This window comes from Squalius cephalus (assembly GCF_949319135.1).
Source record: "Squalius cephalus genome assembly, chromosome: 8".
Classification (NCBI taxonomy): Eukaryota; Metazoa; Chordata; class Actinopteri; order Cypriniformes; family Leuciscidae; genus Squalius; species Squalius cephalus.
The window spans coordinates 44,019,887-44,046,720 of record NC_137129.1 but is presented as its reverse complement, the minus strand read 5'-3'; the positions used below and the strand labels follow the sequence as shown (position 1 = coordinate 44,046,720).

Sequence of the window (26,834 nt, the reverse complement as noted above, 5' to 3'; positions counted from 1 at the left end):
CCTGACTCTGTGTTGTACGTCACACGTAGGCTCACTATTGGCCGACGCTGGTCATGTGTGATGCGTGACGTACAACACAGACGCGCTGCGCAAAAACACTACGTGAACTCACTCGAGGCCCAGAGAGAAGGAAATGAATAGTAGAATAAAGTCGTTATTTTTGTTTACTTTTTGCGCACAAAAAGTATTCTCGCCGCTTGATAAACTTAAGATTGAGCCACTGATGTCACATGGACTACTTTGATGATGTCTGTATTGCTTTTCTGGACGTGAACAGTATGCCGTCCATTGACTTTCAATGGAGGAACAGAAAGCTCTCGGACTAAATCTAAAATATCTTAAACTGTGTTCCGAAGATGAACGGAGGTCTTACGGGCTTGGAACGACATGAGGGTGAGTCATTAATGACATAATTTTTATTTTTGGGTGAACTAAACCTTTAATCCTGTCCGATCGTCCATCCATTGACTGAGCGTGTAGGCCTATGCCGGGTCAGCCAATCTGGGATGTCCGTTAAAATTAACTTTTGCAAATAACAATCGCGGTCCTGGACAGTGAGTGACCTTGAACATTAAGATACATTTTCACACGATTTTCTTCTCTTTATTAAAAACAAGCTAACAAAACTTGCCAGAGGGATCGTTCTGCCTCCACCTAAGCTCCACCCACAAAAAAAGTCACCATCCTCACTAACTGAAAAGGCCTACCTATAAGTACTGTAACGAAAGTATTTGTAATTAGTTACTTTCCACCACTGTCAAAAAGTGACAACTTTTAAAAAGCTATAAAAAAATATCTGTGGGGTATTTTGAGCTACAATTTCACATACACAATCTGGGGAGGGCAGAGTTTTTTTTTACATCTTGTGAAAAGGGCATTACCCCTTTAATTCTGCATTAAATGACTAAATGCCTGTTAAACTTCATACTCACAGAGACTTAATCTCTTGATTTCTAGTTTCTGTTCTGTGTTAGAGATGACTGAGCTATTAGATGCTTTAGGGACACTTTATATTTTTATGCATTAGTCTACACAATATATCATGCAACAACTTTCATATGGATTTACACGTTTAGCGAGTCCAGTGTGTTTCCTTCCTGTCGGCATGTGCTGTGATGTAATGTTAAACTGCACTGAATGATACATACACACACACACACACACACACACATACACACACATACACACACACACACACACACAGAGAAGCTAGTGATGCATGTCGGCTGGCTGTGGGTTCAGATCTGTGGGAGTTTGCAGAGGGGCTGGTATATCTGCACAGTAACAAGGAAATACAACTCAGCTCAGTTTTGCCCTCTTTACCGTAAACACACACTCTCACACAAACACACACACACACACACACACACTTCGGAGAGCCATACTAACCAAAACCACAAGCCTTGAGCTACGCTTACAAAGCCACCACCATGAGGCAGACATGGGTATATGCACACACACAAACACTCACTCACAGACGCACACACACACACAAACACTCACTCACAGACACACACACACTCACTCACATATGCACACACACAAACACTCACTCACAGACAGACACACAAACACTCACTCACATATGCACACACACAAACACTCACTCAAAGACACACAAACACTCACTCACATATGCACACACACACACACACACACACACACACACACACACTCACTCACATATGCACACACACAAACACTCACTCACAGACAGACACACAAACACTCACTCACATATGCACACACACACACACACACACACACACACATATGCACACACACAAACACTCACTCACAGACAGACACACAAACACTCACTCACATATGCACACACACACACACAAACACTCACTCACATATGCACACACACAAAGACTCCCTCACAGACACACACACACTCACTCACAGACACAGACACACACAAACACTCACATATGCACACACACAAACACTCACTCACAGACACACACAAACACTCACTCACATATGCACACACACAAACACTCACTCACAGACACACAAACACTCACTCACAGACACACACACACTCACTCACAGACACACAAACACTCACATATGCACACACACAAACACTCACTCACAGACACACAAACACTCACATATGCACACACACAAACACTCACTCACAGACACACAAACACTCACTCACAGACACACAAACACTCACTCATAGACACACACACACTCACTCAGACACACAAACACTCACATATGCACACACACAAACACTCACTCACAGACACACACTCACTCACTCAGTGGCGGTCTTAACATAGAGGCATAGGTAGGCGGCTGCTTGGGGCCCCCTACCAGCGGTCGTAGTAGGGGGGCCCCCAACCAACCTCAAAAAAAAAAAAAAAAAAAAAAGCCCCTTATCGTCATAAACGCTTCAAAAGCATAGTCAATTTTATTAATATTCTTAAGACATACTTTGAACGTTGAAGTAGTAGTTAAAATGTCCAATTCATGGTTATCTATCCCTACACATGCACCCCCTACTTTCACAATGAAATGGACTAGTCCGTAATCATGCGCGGCGCGAAAGATAAACACGCAGTGACAGGAGGACTGGGAAACAAACAGATACAAAGCAAGATGAGTCTAAACGCGAAAATGAAACGAACTCAGAGCTGCCAACTCTCACGCATTCACCGTGAGACACACGCAATTGACACTTTTCACACGCTCTCACACACATCCATTTTCTCACGCACAGAAAAATCGCGAAGCAAGAGGACACGGAGACCGACAGACTAGACAGAGCAGGTACTTATGATAAAAAAAAATCTCAGCTCTCAGATTCTGTCAATTTTATTACGAAATTCAAACAATAAATACCGTTTTGGTGCTTGTAAATGTTACGCGACGCGACAGATCCCTAGTGCACGTGAACCGATCATCTCTACTAGCTAATAGTTATAAAGACCAATGAATACTGTTGAAAGATACAGTCCAACTTACCAAATTGTATATTCCTCATACATAATATCGACCAATCTGTGTTTTTCAACTGCGGAAAGGGGCGAATAAAACAGCTGGAGAACAATAATTATTGAATGACAATTATTGTCACATATGTGGCGGATTTAGCAAATTGGGGGCCCAAGGCGAATGTATGTATGGGGCCCCCCCCCCCATTCGATCTTTAAAAGAGAACGGAAAAAAAAAATTACCGAATGAATGGTGGATAGGCAGGTAAAGCTAATCTACGGGGAAGTAAAGGTTGGAGAGGAGAAAAAAAACCTTACCCTTTAAACCCTGCATGCACTTTACTCCAAAATGAAGATGGAAAGCAGATAACACACGAAGTGTAGCACTACACAAACTAGTTACGATGGAACCCAACAGAGAATAAGGTTTCAGATAACACGTCACCTGAAATATCTTGCATCAGCTGTGCAAATACATCTACTGATGCTACTGGACACATCTTCAGTGATGTTCCTGGAATCATTGGATGTTTCGGGTCTTTCAACATCATACACCCTCATCCAGGTGACCCAACTGTGGCTGATCAGACCCCAGCCTGTGTCCAGTTGGCAAATCTATACCCCATGGATCTCCTCTCTTGAGCTACGTCACAAATTTTACGATTTCAATTCAATGCTTGTAATTTGATTCATTATTGACTCGTTTGGATAAATATTAGGTACACAAGATGGGCGTTAATTTTTCTCAAGAAAAAAAAACTCACATAATGCTGTAAACATACAGAGAGGCCTATCAGCTTTTAGTATTATTTAAGGTTAAAAATAACTCAAATTAAACAATGCGTTTTTATTATAACAACAACTTTATTTAATGATTTAAGTACAAATATACTAAATATGTAATATAGTAGGCCTACACATATTTAGCAAAATACTCTATAGCTCTTTTTTTTATAGCCAACAAACATGCTATAGGCTAGCCTATATTATGGTCATTATTTGGCTTTTCTGAGGTAAATGTTATATGTGACAATAATTGTCATTCAATAATTATTGTTCTCCAGCTGTTTTATTCGCCCCTTTCCGCAGTTGAAAAACACAGATTGGTCGATATTATGTATGAGGAATATACAATTTGTTAAGTTGGACTGTATCTTTCAACAGTATTCATTGGTCTTTATAACTATTAGCTAGTAGAGATGATCGGTTCACGTGCACTAGGGATCTGTCGCGTAACATTTACAAGCACCAAAACGGTATTTATTGTTTGAATTTCGTAATAAAATTGACAGAATCTGAGAGCTGAGATTTTTTTTTATCATAAGTACCTGCTCTGTTTAGTCTGTCGGTCTCCGTGTCCTCTTGCTTCGCGATTTTTCTGTGCGTGAGAAAATGGATGTGTGTGAGAGCGTGTGAAAAGTGTCAATTGCGTGTGTCTCACGGTGAATGCGTGAGAGTTGGCAGCTCTGAGTTCGTTTCATTTTCGCGTTTAGACTCATCTTGCTTTGTATCTGTTTGTTTCCCAGTCCTCCTGTCACTGCGTGTTTATCTTTCGCGCCGCGCATGATTACGGACTAGTCCATTTCATTGTGAAAGTAGGGGGTGCATGTGTAGGGATAGATAACCATGAATTGGACATTTTAACTACTACTTCAATGTTCAAAGTATGTCTTAAGAATATTAATAAAATTGACTATGCTTTTGAAGCGTTTATGATGATAAGGGGCTTTTTTTTTTTTTTTTTTTTAGGTTGGTTGGGGGCCCCCCTACTACAACCGCTGGTAGGGGGCCCCAAGCAGCCGCCTACCTATGCCTCTATGTTAAGACTGCCACTGGGTATTGTCCCCAACGGCGCGTCTATGACAACTCGAGGTATCGCACACCGGACGCGCACTTTGTCAGTTTATGGCCAGCAATATAGTTATGTTTAAGGATATTATGGAATTAAGATCATGCCTGTACTATGTTATGTTTGTACTGTACAATTAAATACAATCGTTGCTTAGTCTGCAGTCTGAATTCACTTTACCTCAGAGCGTCCGTTAACTGAATGAATTGAGAATATCACCTGAAAATTTTCATTCAATCAGCTAATTTCTGTAAATTAATGTAAAACTAAATGTATATTGCAGCACAGGGTGAAGTCTCAACACTAAATTAAAGGCCTATAGACGCCTGTCTCAAATACAAGCCGGTGCAGTTCGGCGATTTGGGAAAATAAAAGCCCGGGCTATTATTTGAAGTTTTACGGTATTTAACAGCTAGAAGGGCTTTTATTTGGCCTGTGAGAGATTAGACAGATATTTGTATATGACCCCTAATTGCCGGGAGAACTGTAAATCGAAACATTTGTTAAAAATGTAGAAGATTATTCAAAAAACCTACTTTCACGAACTAGTCTTAGGATTTTCGCTCAACTTTGGTAAAACCACTGCAGCACAATTCTTTGGACTCTCCTGATCAATAATTATTTAGTTATTAATTATAAAGATAAATGAACTTTGGCATTTTTGTAACAGTGTCATTTAGAAATGAGGCGTGTCCAAATGTACCCAAAAGACTCAAACTCAAAAAAACTCAAATCTTCATGACATTAGGAGAACACAAGCAACCCATGATTTTAAACAAGCATGCAAACGTTTAAGGAGATTGGGCCATAGGTGGCGCTATAACTTTTAAAAAGCTTTAAAATACATATATTTCCCTATATATTTCCATAGTTAAAGAATTCTCTGAATTAAAACCCAGTGTGTTTTAGCTGAACTATCGGGGACTTCCGCATTACTGTGGACCGCTAACATGCCTTCACGGTTTAACCCGTAAGTATGTAAATATCCTACAGCCAGATTGTGTGTTTGGCTCTTATCTTGTTAGTAAGTTTATTTATGTTTAAAAAAGTCAAAAACCAAATTAGCTAAATAAACAATAAATTTAAAAAAATACTTTCAACTATGTATAGGAGTTTTAGTAGACTACGTCATGACTCACAACGCATTGGATATTGTTACTTTTAATAGATTTTTTTTTTAATCCAGACAAGTAGTCCTAATATAATACAATATAAAGACAATAAGCAACAGGATATAAAAGAGCATTTAAAAATAACAAAGAAAAGGGCAGAGGGATAGTTCACCAAAAACTCCCTAAAATATGATTTATTAAAGGGCCAGTTCACCAAAAGTGTAAATCGTTTACTCGCCCTCATGTTGCTCCAAACCTGGATGAGTTTCTCTGTAATGTTGAACACAAAGGAAGATATTTTGTAGAATGTTTGTAACCAAACAGTTATATATATTATGGAAGTCAATGGGGACCAGCAACTGTTGAATAACCCACATTCTTCAACAAAGGATTGTGTTCAACATTACAGAGAAACTCACACAGGTTCAGAGCAACATGAGGGCGAGTAAATGACAGAATTTTCCTATTTAGGTATTAATGTAATCAGTCAACTTGGGGAAATATGATGAAATCCACTAGTTACAGGTGCTTTGAATTAGGCAACCTTAGTGTTATTATAATATAACCTTTATTCAATATTTAAACACTTAAAGTGAGCATGTACAGATCTGCCCTTTTCTGTTCTCCTCAGGCACAAAATGTTGGTTTTACTGCCATGCATCTTCTATTGTGCGAGTGAGTATTTCATTTCTGCAGTGTTTTAATGTCAGTATTTACTGAAAGAAAACATACATCAATATTTGCTTGGTTAAAACTTTATATCCTCAGGCTGTGCTCCTCAACCGAAGCCGTGTCTCCAGTGTGCTTTATCCTGTGATGACGCTCATGAGCTGAAGAAACACCAGAGCGTTCATGTGGACGTCGAGCATCTTTCAGAAACTCTTCACGGAGAGATACATGCCGTCTCCAGCTTATTTACAGGAGGACGCTGTTCTGTGGTCGTGCCGGATTGCTGGAAGTGGGGCTCTCCGATCACATTACGAATATATGCTGATGATAACCAGTCGTCGGCTGAGCCGCTCTACGTCAGCGCGGGGTTAACGCCTGGTAAGACTCAGATCATCTAAACGTGAAGGTGAATATACAGTCAAACCAAAATATATTCAGACTCCTTCAACATCTCTCACATTATCACAGTTTATTCACTGTAGTTTAGAACATGGTAATAAATATGAGCAGAACTCAGTTGATATTTGACTGGTTTTGTCCGTCCTTCTGTTAGACTGTCTCACACATGAATTATGTTGAATATCTGTCAGCTGTTAAATTTAACTACACAATTAGATAATACCAGTTTAGCTCAACCAGTGACCAAGCAATGCTTCATTGTGTTCAGTCTGTGTGTAAAAAGAGCATTAGCAATTAAAGAAAACACACTTCAGCAAAACATGATCAGCTCAAAGTGTCCCAATCATTTTTGGTCCCAAATTTCATAAATGTCACTGGTAGTCTCTGTATGAAGAATATTTGGGTATAATATGTCACAGTTTACTTTATTCTGCTCTCCTCACTTACAGAAATTAACTATAGTGTCCTGATCATGTGTACCTATATACTAAACTAGCAATTGCTTTGCTCTCTCTCTGCTCCAGTTTCCACAGACTGTGATCCAGACGCCGTATCAGACAGGGACAGTAAGTGAACATGAAGAGGCTTGATTCTGCAGATAAACGCCATCATTTTATATTCCTTTTAAAAAACAATTCTGGCTGCATTTAAAACTCTTCTTTATAATCTAGGTGATGATGACTGTGTTGTTTACATGCACCCTCATAATGCGATTATAATGAGATGCACGCAATATTGCAATTAAAGTTTACCTCATGTTTACACCATACTTTGTTCAAATTAATGCAGTATGGCTCATAATTGAAGCAACCATAATCGTAGTTAAACACGCTGAATTTATTAATAAAGAGGCCAGAAACTGAGTTGATGTTGACAGTGTTGCTCAGAGATATTTTCAGGTGCATCTCCATAAATGACTGCAAACAAATCAAAGTATACAGTGCAAAGTAACACTCTCACTGTATGAGTTCATCATCTGAGCTGTGAAGTATGGTGTTAAAAATAACCACAACTCTTAGCGGATAATCAGAAGAGGTTTGTGGCAGTCATGTAAACATGACATTAAAGTCCTCCTGTAACTTTATCCATTAAAACTCATCTTTGATCACCAAAACGACATATTTAAATGTTTTTTTACTTGAATTAAATGTCTTTAATGCCTTAAAATATCTTGAATGTAACTCAACACTCTTGCCTGGTTGACTCATCCACTGGTTGGCGATCACACGTTGATCTGATTGGTTACAAGGTAGTTTGTGACGTCAGAAACACCAGCGATTTCAAAGCGTGTTTTTGAGACTGTCTTTGGTTCACTGCAGTTTTAAGGAGGAAATACTCAGCAATGCTGTCGACTTATGAATTTACACATGGTTTGTCTTAAAGCAGATTAAAAACACCACATAGACTCATAAACAACATTAAACGCTGGAGTTTCTCCACAGATGGACTTTAAATCTTCACTCTGATTATTGGAGATGATCTGCATTATTGGTGCACATGTAAACACAGTCACTGTTAGTGTTGAATGAGCAGGACTTGATGCGAGTTGTGTGTGTGTGTATGTGTTCCAGATCCTGATGTGAATGTGTCTCACACACTCCTGGTTCTGCTGACGTCTTTGCTTCTCCATCTTCTCCCACCGTGAGGAACTGAGATAACACACATTCTCACACACACACACACACACACACACACACACACACACACACACACACACACACCAGCTTCTAGTGCCAGACTAATCCTGCTCTTCTCCACTGGAACAAGTCAATGATGATGTCTTTACACACACACAGCATTACAACACACACATGATCATCTTAGCCCTCAGATTACCAGACTATCAGGATTATGACCAAAAGTGCATTAAACTGTTCTAGAGCATTCCTCTATAAACTATGCTTTTGTATAAAATTTCATATTTTTATACTGAAATTGACCCTTACCAAGTTACACTGCCACTTTATAATGTGAAAAATGCTGTACTGTATGTATATTTATAATAAATATTTATATATTTAAGTGTTTTGTGCACTATTTTTTCTCTTTACAAAAAGAAAGCTGTAAATTATACAGCGACTGCAACACTTGCTGGACAATGATTTGCATTATAAATGGGTTTACAGTATAATAGTATTATAGTCATATTTCTTTATTACTTTGTTTACATTTTAATTATTATTTGATTGAATAACAACAAAATAAATACAAATATTAAGAATAATAATTGCCATTAGATTAGATATTGGTTCTGCCTTTTATTAATGAAATAATCCACATACAGTTTCATGGCCTGTGTAAAATATATATGTGTGGTAAATGATGTCCAGTCACTGACAGGAGAGGGAAGATGCTCGTTTCAGACATTCATGATGATATAGACCACATCCAATAATATATATACACTTTTTTTATATATTATAAATAACTATGGCATTGCACAATGCACATAAAACTGAAGTGTAATAAACCACAGCTGTAACAAACACAGCACTTTAAATGATGTTGAATGTGTGTAAGCTTTAGTTATGAGAGGAAATGGAGACGTGTGGTTTCGTACAATCTAAAAAAAAAAGTCATCTTGAAGGTCTCCGGATGTGGAGTTTGTACTTTTTCTCTTTTGTGTGTTTCTTTTTTTTTTTTTTTAAGACCGCAAGTGCTTGTGCCACAGTAAACCCAATGGCAAGCCAATTTAACATTTAATCCTTAAAAAATTATACTATGTATTTTCATGCTACTAGTACTTATTATTTTATAGATATTATAGATTCCATTAGATAATAGTGCTCATTCTTTAAAACTACCTTTATAAAGATACTAGAGCTTATTAATTAGATATTAGTTCTTATTTTTTAGACACAAGTGCTCATTCCAGTAGTGTTTAATTATACTTTACTTGTTAAGAAACATTGGATCTAGTTAACTTGACCTACTTATTTTTTGATTAGTAAGTTTTTTTGACTAAGATATCCTGAACTTAATAGGTAGGCTACTAGTACTAATTAAATGTACATTTCTGCTCAGAATGCTAATACTCAAAGGGCCATACTCATAAATATAAATCCACAAACTGTAAAGCAGTGTTTAGAGTTCAGAAAGCTGAAACATATTCTGAGTAGGGCTATTTAACAGAGAGAAGGGCAAGAGGCCTGTGAGAGATTAGACAGATATCAGGCATGGGGACGACATCGCATTTGTCAGGCGCGTAAATGACCACTAATGGCCACTAGGACTGCTGTCAATCAAAACATTCCTTAAAAATTTAGAAGATTATTTGAAAAACCAACTTTCACAAACTAGTCCTAGGATTTTCACTCAACTTTGATAAAACCACTGCAGCACAATTCTCTGGACTCTCTTGGTTAATAGTTATTAAAATAAATGTTGAACTTTGTCATTTTTATAGCTATAACGGTGTCATTAGAGAAGGGGCGTGTCCAAGTGTACCAACAGCCGATCATTCCTAAACTCAAATCTTCATGACATTCGGTGAGTACATGCAACCCATGATTTTAAACAAGCATGCAAACGTTTAAGGAGATTGGGCCATAGGTGGCGCTATAACTTTTAAAAAGCTTTTAAAAAAAACATATTTCCGTAGTTAAAGGTGCATTGTGTAACATTTAGGAGGATCTGTTGACAGAAATGCAATATTATTATTATTATTAACATATCTTTATTGCGAGGATTAACCCCTTGAGATGAAACATCTCGTTTTCGAGGGGGTCCTCCAGTATCAATATCATAAACATAACTATGTTTTCAGTATAAAGACCTTACATAATGAATCACCTCAGAATGAGCATTTCTCTCTACACACACCCATAGACAGTATATAAACTGGACACAGCGACCCAATAGGTTTCAACAGAGAAAAGTGAAGTCAATTAGAAGCACTCACTTCCTGATGGCTGAGCGACTGCGCAGACTCACACTGAGCTTGACGATGTAGATGTGACGTGAGCAACCCGTCTGTCTTCTAGTAGCTGTGCCGAGAGAAATCTGAATCATTCCCTTCCGAATCTTGCAGAGACGGAGAGTGTGAGTAGGAGATATCCATGAGATAGGAGCAGGAGAAACTTTTGCTAGGTATTCTGATTAATTATATTGTCATTTTGCCTCCACGTCCCCCGATTGCCCGTGAGCTTCTCCTCCTGTCCATACGGTAATCTCTCTACTGTGCAACAGAGAGTCGCGTGGTTATGACGCAATCGTTAGCCTACTTTTACAAAAACTGCTTCTACAGGGCCATAACGTAAGATACAAGGTAATGGAGCCTTTTATACATTGTCGTGTTTCTTTAGAAATAAATAATGGACAAATGGAGTCTTTAAACGCCTCAGATGTAAAGTTATTCGCTGTCAAAGTGAGGGCAAAATGAATGGGAGTCAATGGGATGCTAACAGCAGGTGGGGGTAGGGCTGTCGCGATAACCGCAATATTGCAGTACCGCGCTACTGACAAGCCAACTGCAGAGGAATTCAAGTAACCGCAGCAACCGCGATATTCGCGTGTTTTCTTTTTTCATAAGGCTATACCCTTCTTGTTTTGAACTTTGTGCATGTGTATTGGATGTTAAATAAGTTAATAATGATAATAAGACGTGGTGATCATGGTTTTATCATGATGATTTGTACAGAGGCTTTGTGGATTTGCACTTAAGCCTAAACAGACAGTGAATGAGAGAGATCGACTGAGCGCGTGCGATTACCTGCGTCTGTCTTTGAGGTCAAGTCATATTCGTGAAAAGGCTGCCGTGTCCAAGGAAAGTTAAATATTTGTCCTGTCATCCTTTTAACGTTTAAAATAAAGGGTATTATTTACCATGAAAACGACAGCGCTGGTCAGCATCCACAGCGCGAGGAACTCGCGGTCGCGGGAAACAAAACTCAATGAGTCACGCATTGAATCAATGCCATTTGTCTCTATTAAAGGAGAACTTGGTAACTTTTTTAACTTAATAAAACTGTCTAGAAATCATTTGGATGGTTAAACAACCTGTTCTGGTGATATTGGTGACTTTCCCCGCTCCCCCAGCGTTCCCAGGCGGAAAACCAACCTTGCAACTTGAGGACTACCGTCCCGGCAAGATAGAAATTGGAAGTCTCGTGAGAAGCGAGAATGAGAACGAGAACGAGCGCGAAACACAAATTGCTTTACGGCAATTCGACATAAACACACACGCATGTATGATGTATTACCAGATTACCCACCTCGGTAGACATAGCTCCACACGATTCAGTTGGCTTGCTCCGATCAAAACAAACGCACATGAGCAGCGGTAGAGAGGGGGAGGAGGCCGCCGCAAGTGAGTTTTTTACGACCGTGTTGTGACATATACGCCCCACCACAGCTGTAGGGGGAGCTCGTGGGGAAAACATGCGACAACAAAAGGGAAAATCAGCGAAGAAGTGACTAGAGTTCGCTAGAGTTGCCGAGTTCTCCTTTAAGTGAAGCTTCAGCGTTACCTATGCAACGCATTGCTGGTCAGCTGAGCCTTGAAAAGTGGAGCTCAAAGTTAAAAATAATTAACCTTGTTTCATTACTATCTTTTAATGAATCAATCAGCGTTTTTGAACGTGTTGTTGAATGAATGGTTTAATGACTCATTCAAAGACAGTCCGTTGCCTTGCCGTAACAACTGCGCGCTGAGTGACAGGCTTTCAATGCACAGATACGCTGTTTAGTTTCGGTTTATTGGTTACTGAAAATGTACTCGTTTTTGTGCATGCTGACCACATCGTAACACTTATTTATATAGCAACAAATAAATCAAAATAAATGAATAAATGCGGTAAAACCGCATATCGCGCTATTGAGCCACTCATAATTACCGCAAGGGAAAATCCTTCACCGCGACAGCCCTAGGTGGGGGTCTGCTAATCAATGGCGGCGCCCGGGGGTGGTACGCTTTCTGGATGCTGGATTACCCCCCTACACACACCGCGGTCCGCTTACATCGACATGTTTCTACAGTGGCCCTGAGCGGACAAACGCATTTCGTCACTATGCTGTTCTTCATGATGAGAAGTGAGCTAAAGTCAGCAAATAAAACACTGACACAATGATGAACAAGTAACAATAATATTCGCAATAACATATCGATTTACTGTCTTTCTGTCTCTCTCTGTATGCTGTATGTCCTGGTAAACCCTTGTGGGTGTAAAATGCCCCACAATTATGGCAATATCCGTAATCCTTATGGGGACAAGGATTTTTTGATCCACAGAAGGAAAACAGTGTATAAATTATCTAAGTGGTGTTTTTTGAAAATGTAAAAATGCAAAAAGTTTTCTGTGATGAGTAGGGTTAGTGTAGACTATTTTTACACAGTTTGTACAGTATAAAAAATGTGTGTGTGTGTGTGTGTGTACACTTTGTGATGGGCACTTACAGTGAAAGATCATGACAACAGGCTATTTTATATGTGCTTGCTATTTAAAAAGATGTATAAATCTATCTGACACATGTTTCTAGTTGAAATTTTTCAGTCTAGTGTTTTGCACAATTTTCTGTAAGGGTTGTGTTTAGGGCTGGGGCTTGGTCTAGGTCATATTAAATATGAATTATGAACTTGATAAAAAAAAGTGGAAGTCTGCAATGCCTACTAATATAGTGAAACAAACGTGTTTGTCAGTCAGTCTGTCTGAGTCTGAGCTGACTGCGAGAGGAAATCTTAGTTAAATTTAGTGGGAAACTAAACCTGCTGATGTTTAGGAGAGTCAAAGACAGACTATGCTGATTTTTTTTCAGTGGATATATTAAGACAATTATTGTCATGGTTTATGTTTTATAGTGGGGTGGGGTTATTAATATAATTGTATGTTTTAGCATGATTACTCCGATTGGTTGGTAGCTGGGAAATTAACCTCGAAAATATGTTGTTTTTTTATTTATTAAATATAAATTCATACATTAATCTAAGGTCTTGTTAAAGAGACTCAAGAAGGAATAAAACGGTTGAAATCTATAAAGTTTACTAAATGACAAAACAGAGAGAACAAAAATGTTTAAGAGAGATAGAGAGGGAGGCTTATATCCAGGGCTTCTAATGCAATGCACTTGTACATAATGATTAGGAATTTGGGATTATTTTCATAGTCGATTAATCTGTTGAATATTTTCTCGATTAATTATAGAGAAATTATAGGCCATTATAGCCTGTATTATTTGCTTGACCATCTAAATCATCTAATGACCATCTAAATCTGTCATTCCACTATACAAGAGTAATCCATCTATTAGGCTATCTTAAGTCTTGTTAGAAAACCAAAAATAAATAAATAAATAAACCAACAAAAAAATAACTTCTTGAAAATTCTTTAAAAAAAATTATTGTATGGAATAGGAAGCTCCTGCTGTTAGGTGAATTAGCTCAACAGGTATCCTCAAGCTACATGACACAATATAATTTATTAATATTACACTTTTACTTAAAGCTCACTTCAAAACACCATAGAGTATTTGTATCATATTCCGGTCACGGTTTAAAATTGTTTCAAGTCAAAAAAAGATTTTGAAATATGTTATATTTAGCATTTTATATGAAGTTAGTGGCTATCTTAACTAGCATGCATAAGTTACTGTAAACATTCTTTGTTCCTATAATAAAATAACAAAAATCGAACAGAAATCACACACACAAACCATATATTCTTGAATCCTGCATTTATTAGCTTCTTGAATCAGATGAAGAGATGTGTTTAGTTTTGTCCTCAGAAAGAGGAAGTATGTATACACAGACAGCTAGTGATGTGACATTTGAACCGAGGCGTCGGAGGGTGTGTCGAGAAAAAAAGGGCGTGCCAATGAAGCCACGATTCGAGGCTTGTGTTGTTTATGTGAAATCACGTGACTAATGACAAACGAGGCCTCGGTTTGTGTGGATACGTCATCGGTTCGTCTGAGTGTCACTTCCGGATAAAAGGGGTTTCGAAATTCGCGCTTCCTCCTTAGCCCCTAGAATGTTTTCTTACAATGTTCCTTATGATTGTTAAAAGATGCACTATTTTTGTATTGTCTTTTATTTGTTGCACCCGTTCTGTTTCAAGGACTAGGCTACTACTGAAACTTCATGCCACTTTGTTTTGTAAATGGAACTTTGTCAATAAAGTTTGAATGAAAAAAAAAAAAAAAAAAAACGCGCTTCCTTGTGGGTGTTGCAGGAGTAGTAGTAGAAGCAGTTGTAGTTGTAGTAGTCTCCCTCCACCATAAGCACTGCACTCAACACAATCTCACTTTTGTAGGCATGTAGGCTAGTTTGGGCTAGTGACTGATGAATCTTGATGCAGTTGCTGCTTCCTGCTGGCAACACCGCAAAAGATTGGTCAACACTGACAGTAATGCAGAGCAATATGAAAGAGGTTTAACAACCTATGAAACTAATAATGAACAATATGAAACTAAAACTACATAAGCTTAATTTTAAATGGCTTAGGAACTAAAGGCTATTTGGAGGTGGGTAAATGCTATTTCCGAATTTTGGGAGGTGCGCAAACGGCGTTTACGTGCGTTTATTAGCCTAATGCTCGACGCCGCTTTATACACAAATCTTTCTACTCAGTTTTCAGACACGCTGTGTTTTTCTCCATGTTTGGTCTGAGTTTGTTATTTTACACTGTTTGACCAGCGTGCTGGATAGACCTGTTGATCTGAGCAATGGAACAAACAAAACAAGCCCTGAACATTAATAAAAGAACACATATTATACAGACACTTGATATTTAATCTTATTAGATGATAAGTTGATGGAATTTGATATTTTATTTAATATTTTACTTTGTCATGTTTGTAAAAGGTGTTTTTCTGCATGTTTGGTCTGAGTTTGTTGCAGTTACATTGTCTGACCAGCAGGAGTCGCCAGCATTGTTGCGTTTCCAAAAAGTGAATAATTTTGCGAACAAATTGGTTCAATTGTCTTCTGTATGATGGGTAAATACCATATTCACAAAGCAAGATACCTTAAAGGTTGTCTAAGCGATCCCGGGAGACGTTTCTTCTTGTTGACATTCGAATTATTGTCAAACAAAACGGAGGCTAGCTAGACCCTCCCTCCTCCTCATCCCGTCTCCTCCCCTCCCTTCCGGCATAAAGGAAAGTCAAAATAGTCACTACAAAGTTAAGTTTTACTGATACTTCATTCAATGTGTAATGTCGCCAAGTTAGATAAATGCTTTTATATATTGCAGAACAGAATGCAGAAAAAGAGACACATTATCTTAAAATCATTTTGCCACCTGAGGTTATAAATAGCTCCCATACAAGGACGCAATGATAGCAAGATAACGTTAGCTTCGCGTTTCCCAGTGAGCATAAACAACGGCGGCGTTGTAAACCAATTTAGTCAAAGTTGTCAATAGCCTATAAATGAACATTCAAATTCACGACAAACCGTGGGTGAAAACAACCCTTAACTTACACAAATTGTCGCCCTACTGTGAATTTGCTTGATCATTTACAATAGAGATTGGTCGCTGCTAGAAACATACATGTTGTATTCACCAAAGTTAACGCTGACTGCATAAATCTAGCTAATTACATCCTTGTGTTGGTTTGGCGAACATGAACGTCAGTTTAGAAAGAAAAGTGGATTTACCTGTTCTGCAAAGACAGAGCAACTGAATGTCGGATAGTAGCTAATCCCTTCTGCCGGCGGAGGTCTCGCCACATTTCAAAGGTTTTTCCGATGTAAATTCGGGACTTCGCGCGTTCCTTATCCTTGTCCCTCTTGCAAGTTGTTCTGTTCATCGGAACGTCGTCTCTTTGGTCGTGTGTCGGCCATAATTCAAACTTCCCTCTTCATCTCTCTCCTCCACACACCCACCTCATGTGCACGCGCACTAACCCCGCAAACGCGCAAACCCCACCCTCCAACACTTCTTGTCGGTTATTGGCTGGAGCTCTGTTTGTTATGTTTCGTGGTGCGGGTGAGCACAGTTTGTTTTTGTTGCCGTTTGTGGAGCCTGTGGTGTCTACAGAGACCGCGTTTTTTTACAGTGTGTTCAGGGGACAGGCAGCTAGCGGATAGTGAGGAGATGTTTGCTGTATGTGACAAAAAATGTTTTAGCCTAAAAAACGCGTGACATCGCTTAGAGCACCTTTAAATTCAAACCTAGTTGCAAAATTTTTGCTTATGATTTACAGTTATTATTGTCTTCACTTCAAAAAATCCCCTCCAATAAAAAAGCTTTGAAAACATCCTGTATTATAGTAAATTTTATATAAATTGTAAAAATATTTTATTTACTGTTATTATTTACTTTCATTTTCTCTGTATCCCCCACTGATCTATATAATGACTGGATAGCTCATGACGTTCTAAACTGCCAGTAGGCTGTGAAGCCACCGGAAGTGTTCGAGCGGCCATCTTACGATTCCCTACCAGCAGAGGGCTCCAACGCCCGTTATACAGAGATTGGTAGCTCCGACGGCACTTTTAAGATGACCCGCTGTGCAGTAAACAAGTGTAAAACGACGTTCACAAAAGGATGTAGAAAAACTGCCAACAGGTTGTAATTCAAGCCCTATAAGTAATAATTTATATGCAAAATTGTCGCTATGCCCGTGTTGGTTTTTCCGAGGCAAGAGTAATGCTGCTGCTTCTTCAAAAAACAACGATAAAACAGTCAACAGTAGCCTATAAGAAACCTCAGGGCAGCAATAATCACAATTACGGTAAGTGTCCAATAGCGACACCATTTGACAGCTTCAAAAGAGCTTCGTGCAGACTCCGTTTACCGTTACATTAACCCATACAATTTGTATTATGCATTTCCTGAACATGTACTTGCTAATCAAACACTTTATATGAACAAACTACTAATCTATAAAACACAATCGGTCTTCCGACCTATGTTGATATGCGCGAGGGAGAGAGAGCATACAGCGCTCGTGTTGTTTGAGGGCGGTGAGAGTGCGCGCGCGCAGCCGGGGCTCTCTGTCTCTCTCTCTGCTTGTTCTTATGCGCCCTGTCCACTGATCTAAATAATTCGTTGTTACGACGACTTATTTGTTTCCTCGTTTTAATAAATCGTGGACACGTTGAACTAATTCCCTCCCTCATTTTGATTTAACGAATTACAACGTGGCCACAAGATATTATAACATGCTGAGGTATTATTAATTCGTGGCCACGAAACAATATTCACCTGAATATTCACCAATTCACAAAAATATAGGTCTTTAGCATTCACTATTTAATTAATATTATCTAACTGTTTTTCTTACCTGTGAAGATAGCTCTTCAGTGAAGGCCGACTAGTGTTCTCGTACAGCTTTTTATTCCTTTTGCAAAGAAATTGCCGTTTTTTAATAAGCAGGAAAAATTTCCCGACTTTAAACAAATAGCTGCTACCCATTTAAATGCTTAGGATGTTTGCGTTGTGAGAATATACAGGGAGACTTTAGATTTAAAAACTGTCTCTCGTTAGGCAATGTTTTCTCTGTCAAATCATAAAATTTCCTATTGATTCAATAACGCGTGAGCTCACTAGGGAATACCAATATGGCGGCGCTGTGGCTTCACTGTTTATGACGTCATGAGCTATCCAGTCATTCTATAGATCAGTGGTATCCCCACATGTTCATGTTCATTGTTCTGTTTTATTTCCATTGTACTGATTTATATTGTAATGCAATAAAAAAAAATAAAAAACAGTCAGGACACTAAAACTATAATGCATTTCATACAACTGCAAAAACACTTGCATAATAATAATGATAATAATAATAATAAATAAAAAAAATGTTAGGCTACTTAAAGGTAGGGCTGCCCTGCCAACAACTATTTGAGGGAACAGCCATTTGTAGTGGTGTCCGAAACCATAGTGGAAATTCAGTTCACACACATCACTGCTGTCCTAAATTTTAACTATACCTCCCTTACTGTAAGTACAGTACACAAATATTGACACAAAAATCTTAATGTAATTCACTTAGTGGTTTTTTATGTTTCAAATGTTGTAGTAATTCCCTAGTGACCAGACTGACTTACTACAGGTACAATTTTCACAAATACCTCCCGATACTGTACGCACAGTACACAAATATTAATATGAAAATATTACTATAATTCACCTAAAGTGTTTTTTCGTGTTTCAAAGGTTGTAGTAATTCCCTAGTGATACTGACTTACTACAGGTGAAAGTCTAGCTCACAATCTTTTTGAAAAATGCAACTTAAAGGAGCATTTCACGCATGGGAACATTGATCTTTATTGAAAGTGGGTCATATATGTAGTCGAAATGTAAAATAAATATCGAATTTGGTGCCTTCTTGACCGAAAAAAGACAGAAAGTAACTTTAAAGCGCATTTGTATGAAAGACAACAACTCCCACAATGCACCACATTGCACAGCTCCGCAAGCCACTCCCACTAATCCAGAACAGCGTATATCCGCCTATCTTTTCACTTGTAAAAGTATTTACTGTATTTACAGCAAGGCAGATATTGGCAAAATCTCACCTGTAGTAAGTCAGTCACTAATAAACACAACAACCTTTGGAACATGGTAAACACTTTAGGTGAATTAAAGTATTCTATTCGAATTAAAGTATATATTTTCATTAAAATATTTATGTACTGTAAGAATGGATAAATTAGGAAATGCCAGACAGTCTGTTTCGGGGGCGACCAGACCCTGAGAGGACAAAGGACCTCTCTGGAGATTACCATTTTAACTGGCCCTCGTGCACCATCGAGACGAAAGTCTCACCTCCGAATCATCCTAATCTACATCTCCTTCCCTCTCCCCTCACCCTCTCTCTCTCATGCTCAGATCACCTGAATTCACCCAAGAAAATATATAGTTTAATGTGAATGATTATCACAGAGTATTTTCATGTTTGGTATCATTTGAAATGTCTCAGTGCGACTGGTACAAATGTCTCATTTCCAAATAAGTAAAACAAAAGGTAAAAAGGTTTTTAACAGTTTATGGATAACTGGCACACAAAGGAAGATGGTCTCCTGGCAGATTGTCTCCTGGCAAATGGTCTCCTAATCCCCCCCCCCCCCCAGAAATGCAAATTTCTTTTGCATCTTTTTCTTTATTCCAGAGCATTTGATGTTTGTATCGATTATCTTTGAATATCTTTACCTGACATAATAAATTGTTACACTTGATTATTCTAACTGACTTTGACATTGTTTTCATTCAAGAGTTAAAAGAATAGTCAAACATTCGCTCACATTTAATGATGTACAGATATCACTAAAACCTTTTCATTTATGGAGTCAGATGAAATAACGAGTAAATACATATTCTAATGTATTGCATTTAATCAAAAAATACTTGCCTCGAGAATGGAATTTGAACATGTCAGTTTTTAAATGTTAAAAGAAATTTTAACTAATAAAAATTATACGTTTTAACGCAGTTGGTGTAATTGGCAGACGTTCCCTCAAGCATTATGAGCCGTGACAGCGCGTTAAAGCACTCTCAGGTATAAATATGCAGCTATAATGCATGTAAGGTTATTTTTAACGAATATTTCATGTCGACATAAATTGATTGACTACTGTTAAAAGTAATATTGGTATTGATATATTATGTAAGACTACCGACTCTATAGAGCAGTGGCATGGAAAAACGAATGTCTGGCGAATATCGAACCTAAAACTAACTTTACCTCGCTTTGTAAGCGATAACCAGCAGGACAGCAGTGATGTGTGAACTGAATTTGGCAACAATACAGTGAAGTAGAGTGAAGTTATTGAATATTTGCACTTTGCAGACGCTCCCTTCAGATCTGTGTCTCTGCCTCATGCATGTTCCTCGGTGTATTTTCTCCAGTGCTAAGAACAAATGAAACGGAAAACACCTTTTAAAAACAGATAACAAAGTAAAATATCAACTGCCATTAACTTATCATCTAATAAGATTAAATATCAAGTGTCTGTATAATATGTGTTCTTCTATTAATGTTCAGGGCTTGTTTTGTTTGTTCCATGGCTCAGATCAACAGGCCAATAAGAGACTATTAACTACTATTATTCCTTTTAATTATACTAATGTCTAATTACAACATCTACAACTGAATAAGACTGATCAGAGATCAGGTAAATACTAATGTCTAATTACACTGTCTACAGATGAATAAAACTGATCAGAGATCAGGTAAAAACCATACTTGTAGGCTACATTTCACTGCTGAGGACGAATTCAATGAATCCGCATGATTCTCACACACACACACACACGTCCACTGTGCTTTCTATGATGGGAGAAACGAATCTAAAAACATTTTTTAATCATGTAAGATCCACATGTGAATCAATATCTTTCAAATAAAGTGAAAGTGAGTGTATAATGTGTGTATCTGACACATAACAAACCTTCTGTTTTCTCCTCAGGATGAATCTCCTTCTTCTTCTGCTGTGCTTTATCAGTTATAGCGGTCAGTGTCATTCATTTAATTTCGTTTTTTAGTTCAAGCTAAAGTTATTCTAGTGGATTGTTTTTCTGTTGTGTCTTTCAGCTCATCTCTAGGTTTATACTGTCATTACTGAAACGTGTAATGTGGCACTTCTAATATTGTTGGCTACTTCTTGTCTTCATTTATTTATATATTTTAATCCAGTTTATTAAAATAACTCCACTAGAATATTTAGGATCATATTGATTTAAGACATTTATTTTCCAGTATTGCTAGTGTGTATTGAGTGAATATTGCTGTGTGTATTTGCAGGATCCTCCACTAAAGCTGTGTCAGGAATAAAGGGAGGAAACGTCTCTCTATCATGTGGATCTGAGGACAGAGAGATTGTGGAGATCAGATTATACAGTCGGTCTAAAATCATCCGTGTGTGTGAGAAGAAAAACTGCAGTGGTCGAGTGTTTAAAGAAGGATCATGTGACGTCGTCATCAAGGATCTGATCTATAGTGACGCTGGGAAATACTTTTTATATGTTTATTACAATAATGATCAGACAGAAGTGAAGCGACTAATCCTGGAGTATCATCTTCATATTCATGGTAAAGTCAAAACTGATCAAACCATCATCATGTGTTTCTGGATTTCCTCTAATAGTGTTGGTATTGTGTGCAGGACTAGAAACAGCAGAAACACTGAAGTAGGGCTGCAACAACTAATCGATAAAATCGATAATAATCGATTATGAAAATCGTTGTCAACGAATGTCATTGTCGGTCTGCTCACGTTACGGGGAGCGTTACTGATGACGTCACTTTAATGACAACGCAGTCACGCGAAATGGCAGAGAGTAATCGGAGAGAAACATCAGCACGGCAAGCAAAAACTGTATATTCTCATTATATGAAGATGTGAAAATGGTATAGTCTAGTTTAATTCAAACTGCTTTGTTTACTAACTTCGGGACAGTCACACTAGATCTATTTTGTATCGAGCATCAGGTTGCGCAATCAGTTCGCTCGCAACATAAGTGATGGATTAAAATAGCGCTACCGCAGAAATAGGTTAAATTAAATGGTGTTTACAAAGTGAAGCACTAAATATAAAGGCAGTTAATAACAGCAGCAGTAAAATATTGTTTTTTGGTCACTGTAGTCAGTGGTTTGCAGCGAATGCTTGTGCAGTAATACATCATTTTTCCTGTACTTTTAATCAAGCCTGTTGTCAGCTGCGTACCTCCATTCCGCTCTCTTTTTATAGCATTTGTCTACTATGTAAGGGATAATCCCGCTTATTACATGGCTACCCACCAAATAAATCAATAATTTTACACAAAATATTGATTTAAAAAGGAGTTTATTGATTTAAAAATGATTGTATTGCTTCCGCTAAAGAAAATAGTCCGTTCCGTCTCTACGGTTAGAATCCTGCGTCCATAGCAACGCTCTTTTCTGGGGCCTGTACCATGAAGGTAGCTGAACAAACTCGGGGTTACAGGATAAGTTTTGAGTTGACAAAACCAAACCGATGCAATCAGGCTTTATTGGTACCATGATGCAGCTCATCAACTTTCTCTGTCAACTCAGGCTTTGATCCTCAAGCTATGATTACTCCACGCGCGCGTGCACATAAAAGAGTGACGTCGACACTGAACAACCAATCGCGGGTCGCGATTTTTCCGCGGAGGAGCAAGAGATAATCATTCATAATTACGATGAATTTAAATATGTATTTGAAGCTCGAAACAATACGGTCTCTGTGGCCAAAGCAAGAGAAGACTGATGGAGAAAGATTGCTGATTGTTAATGTGTAAGTTAAACAAATACGTTCTATATTTATGTAAAATTATGTATGTATGTGTAGCCTATACGTGTAATATAGCCTATAGCCTATTTTTATAATAGCCTATATAAAAATGTGCATGCACCGGTACTAAGAAAAATTAATATTCATTGATTTTTAGATGCAACCCCAACTCCAAATGTTCTTGGCAGCAGATAAATACAAAATATAAAAATATAATTCAAAGTGGTGAGTATTTACCACAACCTTTTATTACTTTTGTGAACATTTTATCACAAACACTTGTTTGCAGAAAACAGAAATAAAGAATTAAATTCAGAAAACCAGAATACACTGTGGTGGAGGAGTTGGCTCTGAGTAGGCAATAAGGGACGGCCGATTATGGATGGGATTACAGATGCTGTACAATCTGACCCTGGTGCTGGCTCCTCTAAGCAAGTAACACTGGGTACGTGTGCAATACATTACTATACTTTAAGTTTTAAATATGGCTGACTGTATGTTCTGCAGAGGGAAATACAGTGTCCCTGTTGAAGCCAGCACACACACACACACACACACAGTCTCCCACACAGAGGTCAGTATGCAGCAGACAGAACACCAAACATAACCTGCTTTACAACAGTTATGCTTTACATTGGCCTATTTTTATTTATTAGGGTGGAGGAAATGAAGACACTCTGTCTGTGTGTTCTCAGAGTTGCTGATGTGAATGCACTGGGCTTTTATTATGGCAAACATTTGAATGTGTGGCATAAAAAAAGGGACTGGCCCTTACACATCTCTTTTATTGTAGGATTTTTCACAACCTGCCCCAGAAACTGAGGCCTCTACCTCAATGGGCTTCAGAAGAAATGTGAACAAGGTTAAAAAACTTAACATAAATTACAGTCAATCCTGTGTTTGTAGGAAATCAAGGAACTTTTTGTGATTTGATGAGCCTCCAGAAACTTGTAATGATCATGTTTGTGGTGGAATTATGTTTCAGGTGGAAACAGACTCAGTCAGGGCCCTGTACAAAAGGAGTCTTGAACTAGACTGCACACTAAAGGAGTCTTGAACTAGACTGCACACTAAAGGAGCTGACTGTGAGCTGAGGAGGCTCCAAACAAAATCAAACAGCTGGATAAAACTGATCTCAGTATATATATATATATATATATATATATATATATATATATATATATATATGTATAACTTATTTAACCAAGTAACACTTTAGTATGAATATTTATTAATGCAACTTTCTCTTGCTCTCTTTCTCCCTCCCATCCCACAAAACCAATAAAACAGTTTGAGACATATCTGCAGTTTCAATGTGCTTTTATTAAGTGTAATATTGTATGGTGATTGCATCTACATCTGCATCAGCTGGGTGGTCAAGTGTGATCGGGTCAGTTTCATCGGGGAGAAGCTGGTTTTGTGGTGTTTCTCGCTCCTTCCTACTGGTGGCTATATTGTGCAGAATGGCACATGCAGCCACTATCTGTGATCTCTGGTGACTCTTAAGGGCCGAACACCATTGAAACGTGCATTTAGGATGCCAAAGGTCATCTCTATCTTCACTCTGGTTTTACTGACGGCAACATTGAAGCGGTGCTGTGGCCCTGTCTGAGGGTCATGATAGGGGGTTATTGTGTAGGTTTTTCTAGCTCAGTTCAAATTAACAGTGTTTTGTACTGTACCAAATTTAACTTGCTTTCCTCAAAGTGCTGACACAACACAGACTCACAGAAAATTCGTGAGACAAGCACTGGAGCCAGGCCATTTGTCATCCAAACTTTGATCATATATGTTCATGACCACAAGTCGTCTGCAGATGAAATGTTTAGTAAATCATTGTTATATCTGTTAATGTCACTATTAATTTAAAGATTCATCTCACAGAAAATAATCATCTCACATATTCACATCATCTCTACCTGAACATTATGGCTGTGATAGGACTTCCTATTAACATAATCTGCCTCATGTTCCCCTAGAGCAGTGGTGATTGGAGCAATAGACTGCATACATGTTGCAATGACTTGGGAATCCTATCATAAGATTAACAGAAGAATAATAAAAAAAAGATTCAAAATAATTCTTAACATGTATTATATTGTATAGTACACTTGTGAAATTTTCTTAAAAAAAAAAAAAGTGTTCATGTGATGTCACCCTATCAATATATCTTACTGGCAATTTTATAAAAGCCCTCTTTTATGGACATGGTCGATAAATGTCCGGGGAACACTATTAATGAAACTTTTCATGTACTCCTGCAGAGCGAGGACCACCTTACGAATGGTTTGACAAACCGTGTTTTCCCCTATAGCTTCTGTGCGTCACCCACCGTGCAAGAATGTACCACTTGCACACAAAAAAAAAAAAACCGCAACGCAATATTTGCGGTACAGTAAGTGCATGAATTCGACGTGTTAAATTCTTTATGTGCGGCTCAAGAAGTTCGCAAAGATAAGACATTCCTTCCGCGGAAAATCTGTATCTTTCATACAAGTAACTATCAGTTAAGGCAAGGGGATTTTGTCTGGCTAAAAACTCTTTCTCTACGAGCTCGTCAAACAATTTGCGCTGATATGTCCACCGGATTTGGAAGAAAAGGTGAAGCCATTGCAACAGACACTGGGAATAAGTTACGTCACCTATATGTATCTTTGCTCTCAGCTGATTGGTCAAACTTCAGTCTGAGATCTTGAATCCAGAACATAACCTGCCCTGGAGCAGGTTAGCCGTGCAGCGTAAGATACCATGGCAACGAACACAGATTAAAGCCGAGCTACTTTCATAGTACCTAAAACCCAGGGTTGGCGGAAACTAAGCTGAAACATAGCTGGCTAGCCACCTAATCCGGCTTCATGGTACAGGCCCCTGGTGTGTTATACTTCGCAGCGGCCTGTTATCAAGAAATAACAGATCGCATTCTACATTGGAATTCAAAATCTGCTGCTTAATATCTTATTACAAACATGTTTGTGTCCTAATTTCATAATGTGAAGTTTATATGAGCAGCGCAACTCAATATTTTGTTTTGTTTATTTATATTTTGGATATTTAAAGAAGTTTTACTGTTTAAAAACTGGACAAACTTTTGTGTTTGGGGTTTAAAATGTAAAAATTAAAGATTATATTAGTAAAACTCAATGTGTGGCTTTTGCACTTTTTAAAGTACACTTTTACACATAAATACCCTTATTTAGGGTTTTATTTAGTTATAAACAAAAATCAAATTGAATTTTTAAAAAAACCTATCCGATTAATCAATTAATCGAAAAAATAATCGTCCGATTAATCGATTATCAAAATAATCGTTAGTTGCAGCCCTACACTGAAGCGGACACGCTTAAAGGACAAGTTCGGTATTTTACACTTAACGCCCTGTTTTCAGATCGTTTCTGATGAAATAGTACGGTTAAGATTGAAATTTGCACACCTGGCGCGAGAATTTTTGGTTCCCTTTCGTGGTAACTCCGAGTTACGTCGGATGACGACGAATGGGGTTTCGCTTAGAAAGCCTCTCACCTTCGAGTATACAAAACGAGGCAATGGCAAGAAAATGCCATGGGTCTGCGGGTTTTGCATAGCGTAAGTCCGCCCCACGCCGGGGGTATATAAGGAAGTACGCTGGCAACATGCAGATATGTTTTCGCTTCGGAGCCAAGAGTTCTCTTCAC

The 26,834-nt window shown here is 38.2% G+C and overlaps 1 protein-coding gene and 1 long non-coding RNA gene across 2 annotated transcripts; both read left to right on the top strand.

The window, feature by feature from the left end:
- The first annotated feature begins 5,688 nt into the window (after positions 1-5,688).
- On the top strand, positions 5,689-8,670 carry LOC307163770 (uncharacterized protein). The gene is made up of 5 exons (XM_079880010.1): positions 5,689-5,773; positions 6,547-6,590; positions 6,684-6,962; positions 7,508-7,549; positions 8,555-8,670. The coding sequence occupies exons 1-5, from the start codon at positions 5,754-5,756 to the stop codon at positions 8,626-8,628; spliced, it is 459 nt and encodes a 152-aa protein (XP_079736136.1). The 5' UTR covers positions 5,689-5,753; the 3' UTR covers positions 8,629-8,670.
- Positions 8,671-23,512: 14,842 nt separating this feature from the next.
- On the top strand, positions 23,513-24,208 carry LOC307163794. The gene is made up of 3 exons (XR_013822151.1): positions 23,513-23,608; positions 23,957-24,025; positions 24,149-24,208. It is a non-coding gene; the product is annotated as an uncharacterized lncRNA (long non-coding RNA).
- Positions 24,209-26,834: the final 2,626 nt, after the last annotated feature.

Coding starts and splice junctions, on each gene's coding strand:
- LOC307163770 (XM_079880010.1), top strand. CDS start 5,754: ATGCCTTCACGGTTTAACCC. Junction 5,774..6,546: donor ATGCCTTCACGGTTTAACCC/GTAAGTATGTAA, acceptor TGTTCTCCTCAG/GCACAAAATGTTGGTTTTAC. Junction 6,963..7,507: donor CAGCGCGGGGTTAACGCCTG/GTAAGACTCAGA, acceptor TCTCTGCTCCAG/TTTCCACAGACTGTGATCCA.